Source organism: Candoia aspera, chromosome 2, assembly GCF_035149785.1.
Source record: "Candoia aspera isolate rCanAsp1 chromosome 2, rCanAsp1.hap2, whole genome shotgun sequence".
Taxonomy (NCBI): domain Eukaryota; kingdom Metazoa; phylum Chordata; class Lepidosauria; order Squamata; family Boidae; genus Candoia; species Candoia aspera.
In genome coordinates, this window is record NC_086154.1 from 11,205,855 (window position 1) to 11,226,066 (window position 20,212).

Sequence of the window (20,212 nt, forward strand, 5' to 3'; positions counted from 1 at the left end):
TACTGCTTGAGACAGATTCTTGGCCTTGATCAGAAGTGTCTGCAAAGTATGGTAAAAAAAAATCAAGATGGCGGTGATCACGGTGTGATCAAAGTTCCACTTGATTGTTATGTGAAGCGCAAGGATTTTGAACTTTCCGGTGCACTCTAAAAATTTTGAAAATGTAGTCACTGCCATGTGATGGGATGCCGTGTAAAAACAAAACAAAACAAAACAAAACATTTCTCTCTTTCTCCCCCACTTCCCTCCCCTCCCAGGCCACTTTGTATATGTTCACCAGGTTGGACTGGCCAGAACTGTGACACAGAGATGGATGCCTGCAATTCCAGCCCATGCCACCAGAGGGCCACTTGCCTGAGCCGCCAGGGAGCCTTCCACTGCATCTGTCCCAGCGGCTACGTAGGTAACATGGTCTTCCGTCCGAATCTCAGCTCTTCCTTTGGGCAGCCCGACAGCTCTCGAACACAACTGCTCCCTTCCTCCCTGGGTCACTGGCTCTTTCCTCCCTTGCAGGGGCAACGTGCCATGCAGATGTAGACGAATGCTCTTTGAGCCCCTGTCTGCATTCTGGAACTTGCCTTAACAGCCCTGGGAGTTTTCACTGCCTCTGCTCCAGGAGTTATACAGGACCCAGATGTCAGGTTACCCTGGACCTTTGCTCAGCCCGTGAGTGTCTACCAGCACCAGCTCTGCCCAGCTCTGAAAAATCCTCTTGGTTTATTCTCTCACACGTCATTGCCCTGCAAAAATACACTTTAAAATTGCAAAAGCGATTCCAGAGTTTGTTGGAATACTTCCTTTATGTCAGTGTTTTTCAAACTTGGCAATGTTAACTTGGGAACAAACTCCATGCTGGCTGGGGAATTCTGGGAGTTGAAGTCTGCCCATATTAAAAAGTAGCCCAGTTTGAAAAACACTGCTTTATGTGACAGAAAACTCACCTTCGCAGCACCAACAATTGGAGAGGATCCTAATGTTCATTTTATTAGTTCCAAAGCTAGCAGGTTACAGTAACTGAGGAGTCCTTGGTGCTCTCTGGGCCTTGTTGTTTTCTTGCAGACGTTTCATTGCCAGACTAGGCAACATCTTCAGTGTGAAACCACTTGGCAGCATCTTCAGTTTCCCACTGAAGATGTTGCCTGGTCTGGCAATGAAACGTCTGCACGAAAACCACAAGGTCCAGAGAGCACCAAGGACGCCACAGTTCAACCCTGAACTACTAATATTTGCTTTGATAGGTTACAGTAAGTCACTGATCTCTTGCACCCCGGAGGGCCATGAGCAAGAACCCCTCGGTTATATAGGTCTTAAACAGAATGGTGATCTAAGATAGTTGGAACATACATATACATTAATAGGAGACTCCAACAGAGAGTTGAGTTAGAACAGATAAGAAAAAAATAAGCACAAAGGAAGACACGGGTATGAAAACATTATCGACATAGACACAATTTCAATTCCATCTGAGTTCTGATTCTAACTAGCCACAGTTTGTGACGATTTAATGGAGCTGGAGGGACCAAAACTCAAACATTCTGATTCAAACTATGCTGAACAGAAGCAAATTACTCGAGACATCCCGAATTTAGTGGTTTTACATTCTTTAAGGCCATCATCCTTGCTCTCCATCGGAGAGTAAGGCATTTACTCTTGAGAATAAGGATTATATAGAATTGGGCAGGATGCAACTTTCTTTGCGCCCTGCTCCTGTGCCTTTAACTGCGTTGTAATAGGAAGGAACATAGTAGGTAAAACTTTTCCAGCTACTGCATCGACCACCCAGATAAAGGCTCAAATGCTGAAATTCCGCTTTTTAGGAAGTTCTTCCAAGCATTGCAGAATGCTGCTGGCTGAGCGGTTGGCATCTCAAAACTCTTCCTGAATGAAGTGCCTGTCTACTTTGATCTCCCCATCTGTTTCTTTCCACCAAATGCCACAGACCCCTGCAGGAATGGAGGCCAATGCATAGTGAAGGAGTCTGCACCCCGTTGCCTCTGCCCTCCAGGATGGGGTGGCCCTCAGTGCCAACAGAGGGCAAATCCGAACAGAGACAACTGCACAGGTCAGACTGGAGAAGGTGGTTGCCAGGTAAGCTTAGAAAGCAGAGGTGTTGGCATCTGCCTGATAGATCTTTGAAACTCTCAAGCAGGGGATGTAGCTGATCAGAGGCAAAAAAAAATCCTTTTTCCTTTTAACAGTACAGGTAGTCCTCACTTAATGACCATTCATTTAGTGATGGTTCAGACTTACAATGGTGCTGAAAAAACCAGCTTAGACCAGTGCTCACACTTAGGACCAGCGCAGCATCCCCGTGGGCACGTGATCACGATTTGGGCACTTGGCAACCAGTCTGCATTTATGACCGTTGCAGCATCCCGTGGTCACGTGATTGCCATTTTCGACCTTCCCAGCCAGCTTCTGGCAAGCAGTCAATGGGGGACCGCGTGATTTGCTTAGTGACCACATGGTTTGCTTTACAACTGTGGTGATTCGCTTAATAACTGTTGCAAAAAAGGTTGTAAAATTGGGTCAGATCCACTTAATGACCACTTCGCTTAGTAACCAAAGTTCCAGTCTCACTTGTGATCGTTAAGTGAGGGCTACCTGTAGCTGCACCTGCAGGAATGAGTAGAGAAAACTTCATAGCATGGAAATCCATTCCATGATCTTCTTTGACGTTGCTCTGCAAAACAAGCTGCTGTTAAAAAGGCGTTGGCTCCGGCTGGCAATGTTACTTGCTCTGCTCCACACAGGGAACATGTCCAGTTTCTCGACTTCAGCCCTCATCTGTAACTTGATTATCTGTCTAGTAGTTTGTGTTGCTAGATTTTGCTTGAATTTTAGGAAAAACGCCCTATTCGTAAAATCAGTTTGACAGTGGAACCGAGCACCAAGGGAAACAGTGGGCTCCCCTTTGCTGGACGTGTTCATGCAGGAGCTGACCAGCCATCTGTAAGTGATGCTTCAATTGGACTTGATTGCCTAAATAGCCCCAAGTCCAGGATTCTCGGATTTTAGTATTATCTCTAGAGCAGAAGGTGTAGTTTGCTTACTCTGGCCTAATAGCTTGTAGTGAAATCAGCAGCCTACTAAGGCATTCTTTGGAGCAGACATGGCTATTGTTGTGCTGCAATAAACAATTCCAAAAAAGATGTGAGAAGGTCACCTCTTGGTGACCTTTTCATTTCTAATACAGTGACGACAAATCTGCTGACAACTCTCCCTTTGCAGTGCCCGCCAACAGAAAATTGCCTAAACGGAGGAACCTGTACCAAGACGGCAGATGGTTTTCAATGCTTGTGTCCAGCGGGAACAAAAGGTGAGGGAGGGATTTGCCTAAACCTGAGCATTCTGGGATACACGCAGCCAGGAACAAACAACTGTCTCCAAAAATCAAATAAAGTGGCAGTCTGATGGCTCTTTCTGTTCCCCTTCCAGGTCCCAATTGTGACTTGGACCCCTGCTCTCTTCCTGGCCCCCACTGCTACTACGGCGGGACCTGCATGGCTCAGCCTGAAGGGTTTTCTTGCATCTGCCCCCCTGGGTATGTGGGTGAGAGGTGCGAGGGGGTGGTAGATGCCTGCTTCTCCCAGCCTTGCCACCAGCCTGGCTCCCAGAGCTGCCAATCTCATGAACATGGCTTCCAGTGTCTATGCCACCCTGGATATTCAGGTGAGGAAAAAGAAGCAGAAGAGAGAAGGGGCAGGATGGGACAGATGGGTGCTATTATACCAGCAGTTACTTACCCTGTTTTTAAAATGTGTACAACTGATCCTTCAGTATCTTCTCAGAGGGGAAGAATTTGGGGCCCTGAAGATGTTGACGAACTACAACTCCCAGCATCCCAAGCCAATGACCATGTTAGCTAGGTCTTCTGGGAGTTGTAGTTCTGGGTCTCGCTATTCAAAATTTAGACCTTACTTTTTTACAAAAGCATCAGAGTGGGTCACATTTAGGGATTGGCAACCCATGTCTGTTCTACATGTGTTCATTCAAAGTCTGTTTTCCTTTCCAGTGTAAATTTTAAAATGGAATATTTGTATTATTAGAGCTACCAGATCTGGGCTGTAAAGCTCTGCATGTCCACTAGATGGCAGCAAGAGATAACATTGTTTGCTACCACCTAGTGGTTTTTCATGGTCTAGCAGCCTAGATCTGATATCCCCAGCATCCTTCTTAACATATTAAATTTTCTCAAAGTACGTGTTTCAACATATTTTACCCTTAAATAAGCATATTTATGTTCACACTTTGAGAGGAATGCAAAACCTGAGGTCCAACTAAGTGCCAATTAATTTGTTAATCTGGAAGGACTGGATCTCTTTGACAGACTGAATAAATCCCCAGTCTTCTCTACTAATAGCAATTTTTTAAAATGCAGTTTTTTATAAATTCTAAGAAAACAACAAAAAACCCCGAGCAGTTTGTTTATAAATGCAGTGTCCGCCACAGGAGGAAAACCCACAATCCTTAGGCAATTTACAACCAATCTCAGATAGCTACTCAAAATCTAGTAAGGTTTGAAAAATAAAGGATTGCAACCTAACAACAATTTAGAGCAGTGTTTCTCAACCTTAAAAACTTTAAGATGTTTGGACTTCAACTCCCAGAATTCCCCAGCCAGCATGCTGCCAAGATTGAGAAACACAGATTTAGAGCTCACAAGAACAAGATAAACTTTGCCAGCATTTAAAAGGGGGAAAGTTCCACAGTCTGGGTGATGTACTAGAAAAGGCCCCTCATTTTGTATTACCCACTGAAACCCAGATCAAGGAAGTGAAGGAAAAAGAAGATATTTTTGTTGGCCCACAAGAGAACAGAGGATGGGTTTGATAACCTCATTGGCTGCTTCCACTGATAGGGTTCCAGATGGGGCAAAAACAAGCCATTCTGAATCAGCCTTTTGAGCATCATGGAGATAGTCAAGCGCTGCCAAGTGGGGACCAAGCAAGAAGGATGCTCGGCCTTCTTTCCTATCTAAGTGTTTGCTCTAGGATAGATGCACCTTGCAATGTGTTGTGGAAGGTCCAAAGGCCGCCAGGAAACAGATCCAAGAAGATCATCTCTGAGATCAGAGCAAATCTGCTCATAATATTAGAGTAATTATTCCCAAGGCCCCTTGTACGAGTCGGAGAGACTCCAAAGCAGAAGTCCAGCCGAGCTGGTGTCCTCAGGTTCTTCTCATGGCATCTTAGTCCATTTTTTAAATTGTTATTTGTCTTGTGAAGTCAATGGCCCAGTAAACAGAACTAGGGAGGAAAAGCCAAAATACTGAACTACTTGGGGACTGCATTTTAAATGGATAGCCTTGTTACTTGAGAATGAAAATGACCACTCCTAATAATTGCAGATACTGAACCATGTCTGGAATTGTGTTCCCATCTTGCGTAGGACCCATCCCCTCACAAAGACCCTGATTGCCTCGTATACTTTCTTACCCGAGATGATGTTGACTCTACAGTAACTGTGTGTGTCAAATTCCAACCATGTTGTGTTTTATATTGTCAAAGGAAAAAGTTAGAAGTCATCAGGAACTGACCTTGTGGGGTAGGCAATGCTAAGATCAGTCTTGCCAGAAGTTTAGGGAGGAGAGGGACATCTCTGGTAGATTGCAAAGAAGAAACCAACTGAAGCAAAAACTAAAATGGACTCTATACCTTTGACATGGTGTTTGTTCTTCTCTTCCTGCCCTCCAGGGCTTCTGTGTGAATCTGTGATTGACAGTTGCCAATCAAATCCTTGCCTTAATGGTGGAAGCTGTAGCATGGTGTTCAGACACCCTCTGGAATTCATCTGCCACTGTCCACAGGTATGAGCGGGGCTGAGGAAAAAGAACTGGGATTGAGGAACGGTTGTTAGATGGTGGCCTAGGTTAAAGTTTAACACAGAAGTCAGTAACTTTACACCCAGGGACCCATCAAACATGCAAAAGACTCAGTCAATTGCTGAGAAATAATAAATCAATGAGATCCCTTAAAATTCCAAAGTTTCGTAAGACATCATGCAAGAATGCCAAGCAAATTTACAGTATTTGTTTGGGGATAATGTGTGATATGAACACGGCTATTGTGTTTGGTTAACCTGGGTTTAAGGTTAAGCGTGTTGTGTGAACCCAGTCAGCAGTTCACAGAGTGTTTTATAGCGTCCTTTTGCCTAGGCTAAACAGCCCAGGCCACGTCCTTGCCCAGGTGAATATGAATGGTGGCTCATTCTGCTTGCTAATGAAACTTTTCCTGAGTGGTTGGCTCTTGTTCATTGACACTGGGGGCCAGATGGAGATTAACGGAGGAAACAAAAGAAGGAGGGAGGTGACACAAAGGGCTCTTGGAAAGACCAGGTTGATGGCCATTGGGCACACAGAACTGGGAAGGACCTCTTTCCCATGAGACGCTACACCAGATGTCCCCTAAATGTTTTGGACCCCAGTTCCCTTCTTTGCCAATCACATGGCCCCACATCTGTCCTGACTGGGCATGATGGCAGCTGTGCTTCACACAGACAGAGGTATGAGTTTAGGGAAGGCTAAGAGAAGGCCTGGAAGGGAGAGGAGATGTTCTTTGGCTGAATGGGACAAAGATCTGATCTAGCATGAGGCTGCTTCTGTGCGTCCCCCGGAGAGCTCAGTGGGAAAAATTCTGTTGCTGGTGACTTGAATGAAAATAATCCAGGAAGACTGAAAAGGGATCTCCTCCGCCCCCAGGGTTATGAAGGACCGACTTGTGATCTGCCTGCACCACCTTGTGGGTCCTTGTACTGTCACAACGGAGGAACTTGCATTGCCCGTCCATCTGGACCTCAATGTCTCTGCAAGGAAGGCTTCTCTGGGCCAGACTGCCACCAGCCTCCATGTTCCCCAGCTTCCTGCCCTGCTGCCAATGCCACCATGCCCTCCAGGTGCCCAACCTTGGCAGGAGATGCCCACTGTGACCGGGTCTGCAGCTCTCCGGAGACCAGCTGGGATGGGGGGGACTGTGCACTGGGGTTGCTTGATCCTTGGGAGAAATGCCCGAAGCGAGACCTGTGCCAGGGGGTGTTCCGGGATGGGCACTGCCAGCCCCCTTGTGACAATGAGGACTGCCTGTATGATGGGTTTGACTGCGTCCCACTGAAGGAGTGCAAGTGAGTTGCTCCCAGGTGGTGCCATGAACCGGGCGGAGGGGGGCTACCAGGAAAGGATTTCCCATTGACGTAGCCGGAGACGAAGCGTTGCGCAACGCCCGATGGTGCTGTGTGCCGAGAATCAGTTTTGCATTGGGTGACCCTGATGCTGTTAACCCATTTTAGGACACAAGGGGGTGGCCCTGAGGTCTTAGAGCTACGTCCACTGCCCAAACTTCTTTCTGCAGTCCCGGGAGCCCTCTGATTATTACTGCTGCAAAATCAGCAGGTTAATAAAAAACCCTAAATCTCTTAGCCCGGCCCACTCCCCTTCCCCACAAAGCAGGGAAAAAGAGAACAACCTGACTTGGTCCATCCATGACACAGCAGGCTTGGGCCACCCCTTGCTGGCCTTGCCAGCCCATCGTTCCTGCCCCCATGCACCCACCTCTGGCCTGCCTATTCCTGTCTCCGATGCTAGAATGCTGCTCTTCCCCTCTCAGGATGGAAGTCCCTGTTCCTTTCCTTCAGCCTATAAAGCCGGTCCTTCTGATGCATTTGGGGGTCTTCCTGCTCTTTCTGCTGAGGGGGCCCTGTCACACACGCGCTCCCAGGTTCGGCTTATGGGCACTCACTCACAGACTCACAGCCTCTTGAGGCCCGCGGACCTTGTCAGCCCCCCTCGCTTTCTACTGGGTTTTCCAGATAGGGGCGGCTTGAGGAGACAAGGCCCACAGCCCTGGCCGACAGCTGGGAAATAACGAGGGACACACACACACCACTTCCAACCGAACACTGTGGCACAACAGGCTCTTTGGAATACAGGGAGAATTTAAAAGAACACCACAACTTTACTGGTTGCAACGTACATTTGCTCTTTCTCACACGCACGCACACACACACTCATCCACACTTAACCACGTCCTTCCCAACTAGGCTGCCCGGCACCAGCTAGAGGGATGGAAGCCGCCAAATCTGGATCCAACGATGACTCAAGGAGTGGGTGGGCCTTGGGACCCCTTTTATCCCCCAAAGGCCTTGTTTTGCTGATTCCCAAGACAGGCAGCTACTCTGGCCTTGCTAACTTAGAAGTCTGGTAGCTGTTGATGGAATTTGCGGGGTGGTTCTCCATGTGCTCAGGCCCAACTTCCTTTGCCTGGTTCAGGTGACATTTTTTTCCTTTGTTTCCTTAATGACTTGCTTCCTTCTTATCTACCTCCCCGAAGGGATCTTTTAGACAAGATTCCTGGCTTTTGTCCTCTGCTTCATCTTTAGTTCTGGCTGCTTCAGCCTAGTCTCACAGCCCCAGATCACTCCCCCATCTCCTGTCCTGCTGTCCCCACTGCCCCCTTCTAGGGTTGTAGCAGAGGGAACAGAAGGGATACATGTCCACCTTTTGCCCAGCATGCCCCCCATTAAGAACCGCTTCTCCTCAGCCTGCCCTATGCACAGTATTGTCGGGACCACTTCGCAGACGGACACTGCGACAGAGGCTGCCACTCGGCATCCTGTGGCTGGGATGGTGGGGACTGCGCCTCTTCTGTTCCACCGGCAGAGTCCGCGTTGGCCCTGGTGGTCCTGCTGTCCCGGGAGAGCCTGCCGGAGCTCCTGCGTTCCCTGGTCGTCGCCACGCGGGCAGCACTACGAGTTCAACGCGACCGTCAGGACCAGGAGCGGATTTACCCTTACACAGGGAAGGAGGAGTTGGGGAGCCAGAGCAATTGGACAGGGGTTCGGACAAAAGATTTGGCAGAGACCATTGGGTATGACGGATTCTCCTATTTCTCACAGCAGTCTTTATCCTAGAACTCCCTCTGCGTGCCTGCCACTTAAAGAGAGGTTTTACAGGTAGTCCTTGTTTAGTGACCACAATTGGGATCAGCAACTCAGTCGTTAAGCAAAGTGGTGGCTAATTGTGCCTTGCACAGAAAATAGCTCCTCTTATTTCTTCTGTAGCATCTATAAAGAAGTGGGAGGGTGATGGAAATGGCTGATCTGACTTCAGCCTTCCTTTACAGACCTGTGAAGGCCGTAAATGTGAGGATTGGTTGCAAAGCTACTCTTTCATCACCGTTGTAACTGCAAACGGTTGTTAAACAAGGCAGTTGCTAAGCAAGGTCTACCTGTAGTTCAAAAAATAAATGGGATGCTGGCATCTTGGAAAAGAAAGCATCAGCCTCCAGTAACATCGTCCATTACAAGATGGTCCACACACACCCTAAGAGAGCTAAGCAAACTAAGTGGCAGCTGGTGGTGGCCGTGCTTGTTGAAGAAGGGAAAAGAAGCGGGGTAAGGTGAGGGTAAGGGCTGATGCTCTGTGGCTCCAGTCAGTGTCTTATTTTTCCTTGATTACATTTAGCTGATGTCCCATAATTGGAAATTTCTGGGGAAGAAACAATTACAATAAAATTGTAAGTCAGCCTCCCCTGTCCCACTACTAGCAGCACAAAAACCCTGAAAAAGAAAACAACAACAACAGCCCACCAATGTTCAACTAGATCAAAGCGTGTCTGAAACAAGTTCATGCAGTTTCAGGCTTAGTGTTATAATGCAGAGGATCATGAAATACCCGCTTGGAGCAAATCATGTCCTTAAGCCCTGGCAAGATGCGATTGTGACAAAGCCCATGTCAACATTTATTTCAGGATTTCATAATTCTCAGTAATTTTAGAACGCAGGGCAATGGTCTCTGTAAATAAGTAAGTCTCTATAGGGTACTCCAGAATCTATAAAATGTTATGGAACCTCATCTCAATGGGGAGATAGCATTGCATATCAGCCCACAGAAATCCTCTCTGAATGGGGGTGGGAGGCCCCACTGCTGTAACTGTTGGAAGGGCAGACATTTGGGGGACAGATGGAAGAAGATTGTGTGTGTGTGTGTGTGTGTGTGTGTGTGTTAGAATCTGCAAGTTCCCCGTCATACACCTTGAATCACACGAAAAGTACATCAGATGTGGGGCTGGCATGCAAAGTTCAGTAGGTTGGGAAAAATAATAATTCAATTAAGAAGGAAAAAAAATAATTTAAAAAGGCAAATTGGCAGGTTAAAACAGCAACGAGAAAGAGGAGAGTGCCCTTGTCTGGTGAGTTTCAGCAGAACTACGTTAGATTGATCAACCTGATGCCCAACTACTCAGCCATATCCGGCTTTTTTAGAGATGCTAGGGAGGAAATTAGAGGAGCTATTTTCTGTGCAAGGGACAACACTGTGCAAGCACAATAGTGCAAGGCAGGTGTTAATTAAAAATACGGTGTTCATGTGTTGATCCTATTTTATTTTAGAGGCCCCCTGTGCCCAACTTTAATGGCTGTGATGCCTGTTTATTTATTTATTTATTTTTATCCCACTGTAATTATTTTTTATGAATAACTCAAGGCAGTGAACAGACCTAATACTCCTCCCCCCTCCTCCTATTTTCCCCACAACAACAACCCTGTGAGGTGAGCTGGGCTGAGAGGGAGGGACTAGAACTCTCCTACTATGCCTGATTGGCTCTTGGGCTGAGAGGGAGGGACTGGCCCAAGGTCACCCAGCTGGCTTTCATGCCTAAGGCAGGACTAGAACTCACAGCCTCCTGGTTTCTAGCCTGGAGCCTTAACCACTAGACCAGACTGGCTCTGTCTGGGGAAAAAGATGCGTGGTTTCCTTTGTGGGACGGCTGTACAATTTGTCATCAATCACAACAGTGACCGTATGTCCCTTATTATAAAGGGCAGGCCTTTATTTCAGAAAGCTGTCTTTTAGATTGATTTATTTTTCAAAAACTCACATCCTTTATTTTGGTCATTTAACTTTTACCATACAAATGGCACCACTGAATGCACACACTTTCACATTCATCGGAAAAATATGGAAATTGAAGTGCCTTTTTAAAAATACATTTACATATCTGTTTGATAATTAGATACTTTTTTTAGAACATGAATTTTTGTAAACTTTTTCTTGGTTTTGCTCTGGAGTTTTCCTTTGTAAAACAAAGTTATAAACATTTTTTTTTTAATCCTTATGAGCCTCTTTCAGATTTGCCCCTTTTTCAGGTTTGTCCTTTATTTTTTCCAAGAAAACATGGTCACCATACCGATCGCTTGTCGTTCTGTCTTCTTCACTGCAGATATACCATCTTTCTGGTTGTAGATGGGAACTCATGCTCCGGGCAGTGCCCCACTTCTGCCAAATCTGCCCTGAACCTTTTGGGTTCCTTGATGGCCAAAGGGATTTTGTCATCCCTGGTCCCACACCAAGTGGTAGCGGCCTGGCTTGAAGCTATAGAAAATGGTATGTATGCACACAGAGTGTAGGCATTACCAGGTAAACCAGACAGGAATCATGACCAGATGAGCTAATCCCACTATATTATAAAGCTACGTTGACAGAATCTTGAAAGTCTGAAAGTGCAATTCTCCCCCCACCCCGGCCTCCTTTACCGCCCAAGAAACTAGGGAGGGTCTCTTCTGAGCCTCTTGCCCTGCCCACTATCCAGCTGCAGGCTGTGCCATCTCTTATCTGACCGTTCCCTAGGCAGGGTCTCTTGGTCCAGGGTCTTTCCCACATGCCATTACACTGAGGGAATTTCTAAAAAAGAGATAGAAGGTGTATTGGACCACATCACCACATCATGGCCTTGGGTGGGAATTATGGGAATGGAAGGCCATGATATCTTGGATGAGAGGAAAGCTACTTCTAACTAGGTTTTCAAGAAAAGACTGGACAGCCACTTGTCCAGAACGGTCTGAAGATTCCTGCACTGGGCAGGGGTTCGGATCAGAATACCTCCAGGGTACCTTCCAACCCTATGATTCTATGATTCTACTTGGATGATCTGGTAAAGTTTTTAATCTACTGGCAATTTTGTGGGAGTCCTATGTGCTTGGGTGATTAGATCTGAATTTGTAATAATTTTCTACAATCTCAGACCCTCCATCCTTTGCTTATTCAGCAGAAATCGATATCCTCAGGTTTTTGAAACCTGTTACAGGTAGTCCTTGTTTAGCGACTGCCTCCTTTAGTGACCATCTGCAGTTACAACGATGATGAAAAAGTAACTTTACAACCAGTCCTCACATTTATGAACTTCGCAGGACTTAAAGCAAAAGAAAGATGAAATAAGATCATAAGCACAGTGGCAGTTTCATGTAGTGACTGCTTTGCTTAACGACCCAGTTGCTGGTCCCAATTGTGGTCACTATACAAGGCCTCCCTGTATTGATATATCAAGACCCAAATGTGCATTGTAATGCTATTTGGGTTGTTTGTTTGTTTTTGGTAAAAACATCCTTAATTTGGCCCCATTGACTGAACAAGAAACCATTGCCTGGGGCCCACATTCTCTCCTTGACTCCAAAAGTCTTGTCTGCAGTGGAGGTTAAAAAAACTAGCATTAAACCCCCTCCTCCAGGTTAATAAATCCGTTAAAAAAGTTAAACTGTGGATATATGTAATGGCAATACAGTAGTCTCTCCAATATTCTTCTTGGGTTTTGTAAGCGTGTGCGTGCGTGTGTTTACATGTGTTGCATTGTATGTAGGAATTCAACAAGGGCATTTAATAGGGAATTCTCAGGATGTCCATCAAAGCCAAATTCCTGGCTTTGAAGGAGAAGCTTGGATCATTGAACTGGTGCAAAACTGATCCAAAGCCTGTAGTGCAGATGGGTTCAAAAATGTGGGCAGCAGACATTTGACCATCTCCCTTCTTCCTCAACCAGATCTCCAGGCCTCCGTCTCCCCTTTTTCGTGGCCCCTCATTTATTGCGTGGGTGCCGGGGCACTCGTGGTAGCCCTGGTTATCTTCATCGGCCTGTGGAGAGCCCGTCGGTCTCAGCATCGGGAACATGGATCTCTCTGGCTCCCTCCAGGGTTTGCGCCACACCAAGGCAAGAAGCGCCGCTGTCGGAGGGAGCCGGTGGGTGAAGATGCGATCGGACTGAAGTGAGTATTGAAGGAAAAGCTGATGGGAGGCTTTGCTTTGAGTCGAGTGCAGTAATGCAGGTAATTAAAGTTTCCCTTCAACTGAGTGCAGGTCCTGGGGACTTTAGGGATGTGTCCATGTCTTCTTGGCAGCCGTAAGGCAGTGGCTGTAATGGTGTGTGGGAAAGACCTTGGGAGACTGGGCCAAGAGACACTGCCTAAGGAACGGTCAGAAAAGAGACAGCACAGCCCTCAAGCGGATAGTGGGCCAGGCAAGAGGCTCAGGAAGGACCCTCCCTATATTCTCGGGCTGTAAAGGAGATGGTGGGAGAATTGCACTTTCAGACTTGCAAGCTTCTGTTAATGTAGCTTCACAATAAAGTAGAATTAGCTCATCTGGTCGTGTTTCCTCTCTGGTCTACCTAGTAAGGCTGACAGTGGTTTATATTGCCCCCTTCTGGGATTTTTAAAAAATTCCCCCAGATCTGCAATTTCTTGGGGGTCTTCCAGCCAAATAGCAACCACCTCACGTAGTATTTTCCAGATCAGATATGCAAACACTTGCTTCCGATGTTTCTACTCAGCTGTGTAGTCTGAGAACTTGCAAAATGGCTTTTCCATTTAAAATTAACCAAATTTGCAGTTTGGCTCCAAAACCACAGCCATCTACACGGTTGGAGTCCCACAGCTGGAAGACACCTCTCTGGGGAAGGCAGAACACAACTTGTTTATTTAGCAGTGGCAGAATAAAACCTCAGCTAACGACTTAATAATTCAGATATTTAAAGAAGAAAATGAACATTTTTCCGGGAGGAATGAAATAGCCACCTCATTGCAAAATATGTTTTCAAAACATCAGGGCCTGATAAAGTCTCCCATGTGAGGTTTGTTTACAAGCAGCCACTTGCATTTCTGTTTTATACATACATACATACATACATACATACATTTATTAAAGATTTTAAAAAAGAATATAAAAACTAACACAAACTAATATAAAGTAAGAAAAAGAAAAGAAAGAGAAAGAAATCAAGGAAAAGTGCAAGAAAGGGGGAAAAAGTAAATAAAAAAATAGAAAAGGAAGACAAAAGATATGAAGTAGCTTCCAATTTTCTTTACAGCAGTTATAAATACAATTATAAGTTTACCTCTTACTCTGTGGTTACAACATACCTCTCTTCTTCCTATAATCTATTCTATTTAATCATCAAATCATAAATCCTAAGTTCATTTTTTTCTGTTTCATGCAAAAAGTCTATAAAGGGTTTCCAGTCAGCAGTAAATGTAGATAACTTGCATTTCTATTTTTGATGGAGGAGGAAAAGTAGAGGATGCATCAAAGATATCCTAAAAGTGTGCCGGATTCATATCTGAGCATCTTCCACTTGAAAAGATCCCCAGTAACTGTGTTGGGAAGGACTTCTGGTTGAAACCGATTGCAGCCAAAGAGAGTACTGGTTTGGATGAACAAAATGATTGCCTAGATCAGCCTTTCTCAACCTTTTGACCCTGGAGGAATCCTTGAAATATTTTTTCAGGCCTCGGGGAACCTCTGCCCATTCAGGCTCAAATGTAGGCCAGAAGTTACCAAATTATTATATTTGTTTCATATGTAGGCCTGTATATATGCACTAAACTAAAAATTCTTAAACTAAAAATAAAGAATGAAACTTCCCTCTTTAATGTGAAGTTGCCCAAATTTGAAATAAGTTTTAAATAAATCGTGATCTCCCAGGAAACCCCTAATGACCTCTCGCGGAACCCTAGGGTTCCATGGAACCCTGGCTGAAAAACCCTGGCCTAGAGGTGGCTTCAAATCTTCCCATTCCCACGGAATCCCATTCCGTGTACGAAAGCTGACTGAAATAATGTTGGAATTCTTTTTCCAACCTTCTGCATTACATCTGCAGAAAGCAGAGGAATTTAGGAGGTCCATAGAAATCATGGGATATAGAGATATTTTCTCTGCTTCTTTTTGGCCATCTCTCAGCCCTTGTTGCCCAAGGCAACAGCTTCGTTCTGCCTGAGGACCAGGTTGGCCTTCGTAAGATGACAATATTTCCTCCCACTTTTCTTTTGCTCTCTCCCTACAATGCAGGCCAACAAAACTTGGTGCTGAACTTGCAGAGGATCCTGATATCTTCTCCAGCCCCCATTTTGACGGTCCTTTGAACCCCAAAGATATAAAGGTATTTCTGCGGGATGGAGAGATGATTTCCAGGCTATGGGAAACATCCATTCCACAGGTGGTCTTTGGGTTCTCTTCACAACCACCTCTTTTGCGCAGGAGGACCTTGATTCCATCTGCATCTCAGATCAAGGCCACGTGAGGCCAAAGAAACAGATGTTGTGCAACGCATCGGTCCCAGTCCTGGAGAAGGATACCAGGCCAAAGGCAGCCAGAAATCAAGAACCAGGTAAGGGAAGAAAGATAATTGACAAGAAATGAATTGGGGAGTTGGGAAGTCCTATCTCTGCATTAGAAAGCAGAAGATAAATCCAACCTACAGACTGGCCCAATTTTAGGAACAGTATTATTCAAATTTATTTATTATTCCAATTTAATTACCGCCCATCTCCCCCAAGAGAGACACTCTGGGCGGTTAGGAAGTGTGATTACCATGTTTGTCTACCAATGTCTGCCTTTCTATTCCTTTTCTTTCACCTGTGGCCTTTTTCTGCCTCCAGTTTGTGGCCTGACCCCACCAATGCCCTTGGCTTGTTCTTCTGGGTTGGAGATGGAGAGTTCCCGGACAGACAGGCAAATGGAGAACTTTGGAGAGACACCCCTTCACTTAGCAGCTCGATACTCTCGTGCAGATGCTGCCCGCAGACTGCTGACAGCTGGAGCTGATGTTAATGCCCGGGACCAGTGGGGACGGACCCCCTTGCACAGTGCGATAGCAGCTGATGCTTTGGGGGTATTCCAGGTCAGAAAAAGAGAAAAAATGGACATTAGCACATTGTCTAACACAGAGACCGCTTGATGGACATCCAAAGTTAAGTTTTCTAGTGAAGGCTGGGAAAGAGGAAAAAGGATGCCTTGGACCAGTGTTTCTCAACCTTGGCAACTTCAAGATATGTGGACTTCAGCTCCCAGAATTCCCCAGCCAGCATGGCTGGCTGGGGAATTCTGGGAGCTGAAGTCCACATATCTTGAAGTTGCCAAGGTTGAGAAACACTGCCTTAGACTAATATCAGCATGATCTGTTGGTGTAAAGGAATGTATTGCTGATCTTTGGGGTAGGAAAGGATTGAACAAACTTTGTAGAAAAGGTTTCACAGTCCTGAAAAGAGGAGAACGTAAGAAAGAAGTCAAAATAACCCCACGTTGTTGTTATAATATGGGACAGAAAGAAACTTGGTCCGGCTTTCCAGATTCTGTTGTTCTACCCTGCAACAATGAAGTAGCTCTCCTGGAAACATTGTTGGTGTCTGTTTCTTGACCTGGCCCTTCTCTAAGTTTCTTTCTGCCCCATCTTATACTAAACAAAACCGAGGGAAGGGTTATTCTGAGTTTCTTCCCCATACCTTCCTCTTTCTCAGGATTGTAGAAAACATCATACAAGTCCTCCCTTCCTGGCTTGCTCATTCATTCTCTGTCCTCAAGGCCAACGCTAGATTCCTTCTCAAGTTGCTCATTTAGTCATAGATGTGTTTTTGCCTAAGTTATGCTTCTGATGGAGCACAGAGGAGCTGACGATGGTGCCCTTGGGCATCCAGTCCCATTTCCTAAGAATCTTTAAAGAACTTCCTTTAAAAACACAGTTTCCAGACTTTAGGATGGCCATATATAGTACTAAGCAGGGGGTGAGGGTCAAAAAAGTCAGCTGTGATGGCACAGTTGAAGCCCCACCCCTTTTTCATGCATTGCAGATGCCCCAAAACCAAGCCATATCATTGTTGTTTATTCGTTTAGTCGCTTCCGACTCTTTGTGACTTCATGGACCAGCCCACGCCAGCGCTTCCTGTCGGTCGTCCACACCCCCAGCTCCCCCAGGGACGAGTCCGTCACCTCTAGAATATCATCCATCCACCTTGCCCTTGAGCGGCCCCTCTTCCTTTTGCCCTCCACTCTCCCCAGCATCAGCATCTTCTCCAGGCTGTCCTGTCTTCTCATTATGTGGCCAAAGTATTTCAGTTTTGCCTTTAATATCATTCCCTCAAGTGAGCAGTCTGGCTTTATTTCCTGGAGGATGGACTGGTTGGATCTTCTGGCAGTCCAAGGCACTCTCAGAATTTTCCTCCAACACCACAGTTCAAAACCAAGCCGTATCATTGGACTAGTAAATTGGTATTTATCTTATGAGAACAAGGGCATTCTTTAGCCATCTAAACCTAGGGAAAAGCCAGACTATTTGCACTTCCTCTGAGATCATTCTGCAGACTGGGGAGTGGAGCAGGTAGTGAGAAAGCCTGTTGCTTGTGGCAGGTTTATTTTGATTTCCCAAACAGAAGAAATGCCAAACTGAATTATTTGCTGAAAATTTCACTGAGTGACTAGCGCCTTATGGGGCAAGGTGGTTTATCCGTAAAGCTTCATCCCTCAACATTCCATTTTGCTCTTTGCTCTGAGATCTACTGATGGTGAAATTGCCTCGATTAGATCCTTCTTCGACAGAGACAGACAGACCTGGACGCTTTGGCAGATGATGGCACCACCCCACTCATTCTTGCCACGCGGCTTGGGGTCGAAAATATGGTGGAAGAGCTGGTGGCCAATCACGCAAACATCCAAGCCGTAGATAACAGAGGTGAGGTTGATGGGTGGCTCAGGGATGCTGGCTTAGCTGTAAGAGTCACTTGCTGAGATGGCAGCTATAGTTAGTTAGTATGTAAGTAAGTAAGTAAATAAAGCAAGCAAGCAAGCTTAGGTAGTGTCAATGAGAATTGTTCCAGGGAAATGGTGTGGAAAAGACCAAAGGACTGCAATTCTGAGATAGGTACATTCTGACCAAGAAAGGGGAAGGAGCTTGGAAGAAGCCCCCTGGAGAAAGGATGGGGCTATTGATGGTCTGATCCATAGAAACCAGTTAATCCCAAGCTGCACAGGGGACAGATACTGTCTTCATGCCACCGTGAGATGCAAGATGTCAGACTACACAGAACTTCCCAAGAGTTGGAAGAGGCCTGGAAGTCCATGTACAGTAGTCTTGCCTAGGTAGGAAACCTAAGCAAGGTCATTGGCGAAAGATGGATGGTTAATCTCTGCTTGAGTGTCTCTACCTATTCCAGTGCATAAGTAGGATTCAGTTATTAAATGGCTTTTACTATCAAGACCAACTTCTCCAATTAGGGCACATTCCAGATGTGTGGACTTCCACTCCCAGGATTCCCCAGAAAACACAGCACTTGCTGAGAATTCTGGGAATTGAAGTCTGCATACCTGGAGGACATCCAGGTTGGAGAAGATTAAATCTGAGAAGTAAATATCCCCTTGTATAATGTTTTAGGTCCACAAGGGGATGTGGACCAGGAGGCAGATTTTCTTGGTAATAGCCTCCATAATATGGGATACATTTCCCCAGGAGGTGTAATTAACACCTACCCTCCTTGCATTCAGGAAGGCCCTTAAAACAGTCTTACTTCAGTGGGCTTTTGGGCCTTACGGTGATTAGAGGAGCTTATATGTTTTCTTATGATGATGATGATGATGATGATGATGATTTGTTACTGATTTTTTTACTGCTTTTAATTGTTGAGATATTCTGAATTGGTCTGCTCATGTGTGCTTTCCAGAGTCAGCCAGATGGGTTGGTCTAGCAGTGTTGTCAATAAATATATAATGTAAAATCATTAAATAATGGTTTTAATGGTTTTACGTATATAATGTAAAACCATTAAATCTCATTCTATCTTCTGGGGGAGAAAATAAACCCTGTTCCTTGTCTGTGTAACAGCCTCCCCAATTATTTAGAAGGTTGCTGTCTTGGAACATGGGACTGGCCCAGAAGAGCTTTAGGACAACAGGGCAGAAGGACAGTCTCTATTCACTTCTCCCGATTCCTAGCCTGCAATTGTGGTTGGCGAGCATTACAGCATTTGAAGCCAGACCCATTTGGGGGGTACCAGGTTGGAGGTCTAGCCAACAGACATGCTGGCTAGGAACTGTGGCCTTACAAGGCCAACCTTTCTAGGGACACCAGGCTGGGAAAGGTCAATCTGAGGGCTACAGTTCCCCCACCATCCACATATTCCACAAGAATACACATTAGAATCCAAAGCAGGATTCCAACGTTCCTCAAAATTCCCTGCAGTAATGGAAGGACTTCATCCCTGGATTTCTCCTGTCCTGCAGGGAAGAGCGCTCTCCACTGGGCTGCAGCAGTCAACAACGTACGGGCCACCCTCGTTCTGCTCAGGAACGGAGCTGACAAAGACATTCTGGACAACCAGGTAATGTGCATTTGCTTCTTCTGGTGGGTCCATCTCTAGAAGGCTACCAACGTGCCGGATAGCGTCCTCCAATGCTCATGGGGGTAGAAGCTGTTTTCTCAATTTGCAGGAAGATTTTAAAACAGAATACACAGGAAGTGCCTTGCGCCAGACCATACTACTTAACTCTTTCCACACTTACATGATCCCAGTTGGGGATGATGGGAGTTGTAGCCCCACATACCAGGATTGCCACAAAGTGCAGATGACAGGTTTAGCCTAGCAGCAAGTGAACAGGGTTTGAGGTAGGGTTGGATCTGTCCCATTCTCCAGGACCTCAGAGATGGAGAGGTGGCGGTTTGCTTGACGTTGTGGAATTTCCAGCCAAAGACCATGTTGTCTGTAGTTTTGGAAAGGTGTAGTTCAGCAATAGCTAGAAGACTTTAAGTTCCCTACTCCTGGGCTAACTGGGATGGTGCTCTCTGCTTGATGGTACAGTCCTTTCCTGCAGACAAATTAAAAGTTTGACTATTTTGAACTTCTAGCAAAAACGTCGTGCAATAAAATGGCTTAAACCCGAGAGTCAGCAAGTACATCACAGAATAGAGGTGAGACTTCATTTGTCCCCAAACTGAGAGCTGCAACTCGACATGCACAATCCTTAGCTAGCATGGCCAAGAGCCATGCCAGCCTGAACACGATGGCAGTGAAAGCCATAATGGAGTGAGTGGCCTTTATGCTGGGCAAAGCCAGGAAGTTTAATGAAACCTCTGAGCACAGGGACAGATGCATCTCTATGAAACAGTTGCTGGAGACGAAGGATAGGGAT

At 45.8% G+C, this 20,212-nt stretch overlaps 2 protein-coding genes across 2 annotated transcripts in view; one reads left to right on the top strand and one right to left on the bottom strand.

Annotated features, from left to right (window-relative positions):
• AGPAT1 (1-acylglycerol-3-phosphate O-acyltransferase 1) overlaps positions 1–20,212 on the bottom strand; it is a 170,391-nt gene that overhangs the window by 47,618 nt on the left and 102,561 nt on the right. The gene's annotated exons all lie outside the window — the stretch shown is intronic.
• The window catches only part of NOTCH4 (notch receptor 4), a 44,942-nt gene that overhangs the window by 23,412 nt on the left and 1,318 nt on the right, over positions 1–20,212 (top strand). Inside the window, exons 10-25 of the mRNA XM_063296348.1 lie at positions 258–403; positions 514–666; positions 1,940–2,088; positions 2,845–2,952; positions 3,232–3,319; positions 3,439–3,672; positions 5,697–5,809; positions 6,701–7,119; positions 8,535–8,861; positions 11,214–11,377; positions 12,807–13,029; positions 15,107–15,197; positions 15,296–15,425; positions 15,697–15,938; positions 17,615–17,762; positions 19,307–19,404. Coding sequence (XP_063152418.1) covers positions 258–403; positions 514–666; positions 1,940–2,088; positions 2,845–2,952; positions 3,232–3,319; positions 3,439–3,672; positions 5,697–5,809; positions 6,701–7,119; positions 8,535–8,861; positions 11,214–11,377; positions 12,807–13,029; positions 15,107–15,197; positions 15,296–15,425; positions 15,697–15,938; positions 17,615–17,762; positions 19,307–19,404 — 2,833 coding nt within the window. The remainder of the gene's footprint in view (positions 1–257; positions 404–513; positions 667–1,939; positions 2,089–2,844; positions 2,953–3,231; positions 3,320–3,438; positions 3,673–5,696; positions 5,810–6,700; positions 7,120–8,534; positions 8,862–11,213; positions 11,378–12,806; positions 13,030–15,106; positions 15,198–15,295; positions 15,426–15,696; positions 15,939–17,614; positions 17,763–19,306; positions 19,405–20,212) is intronic.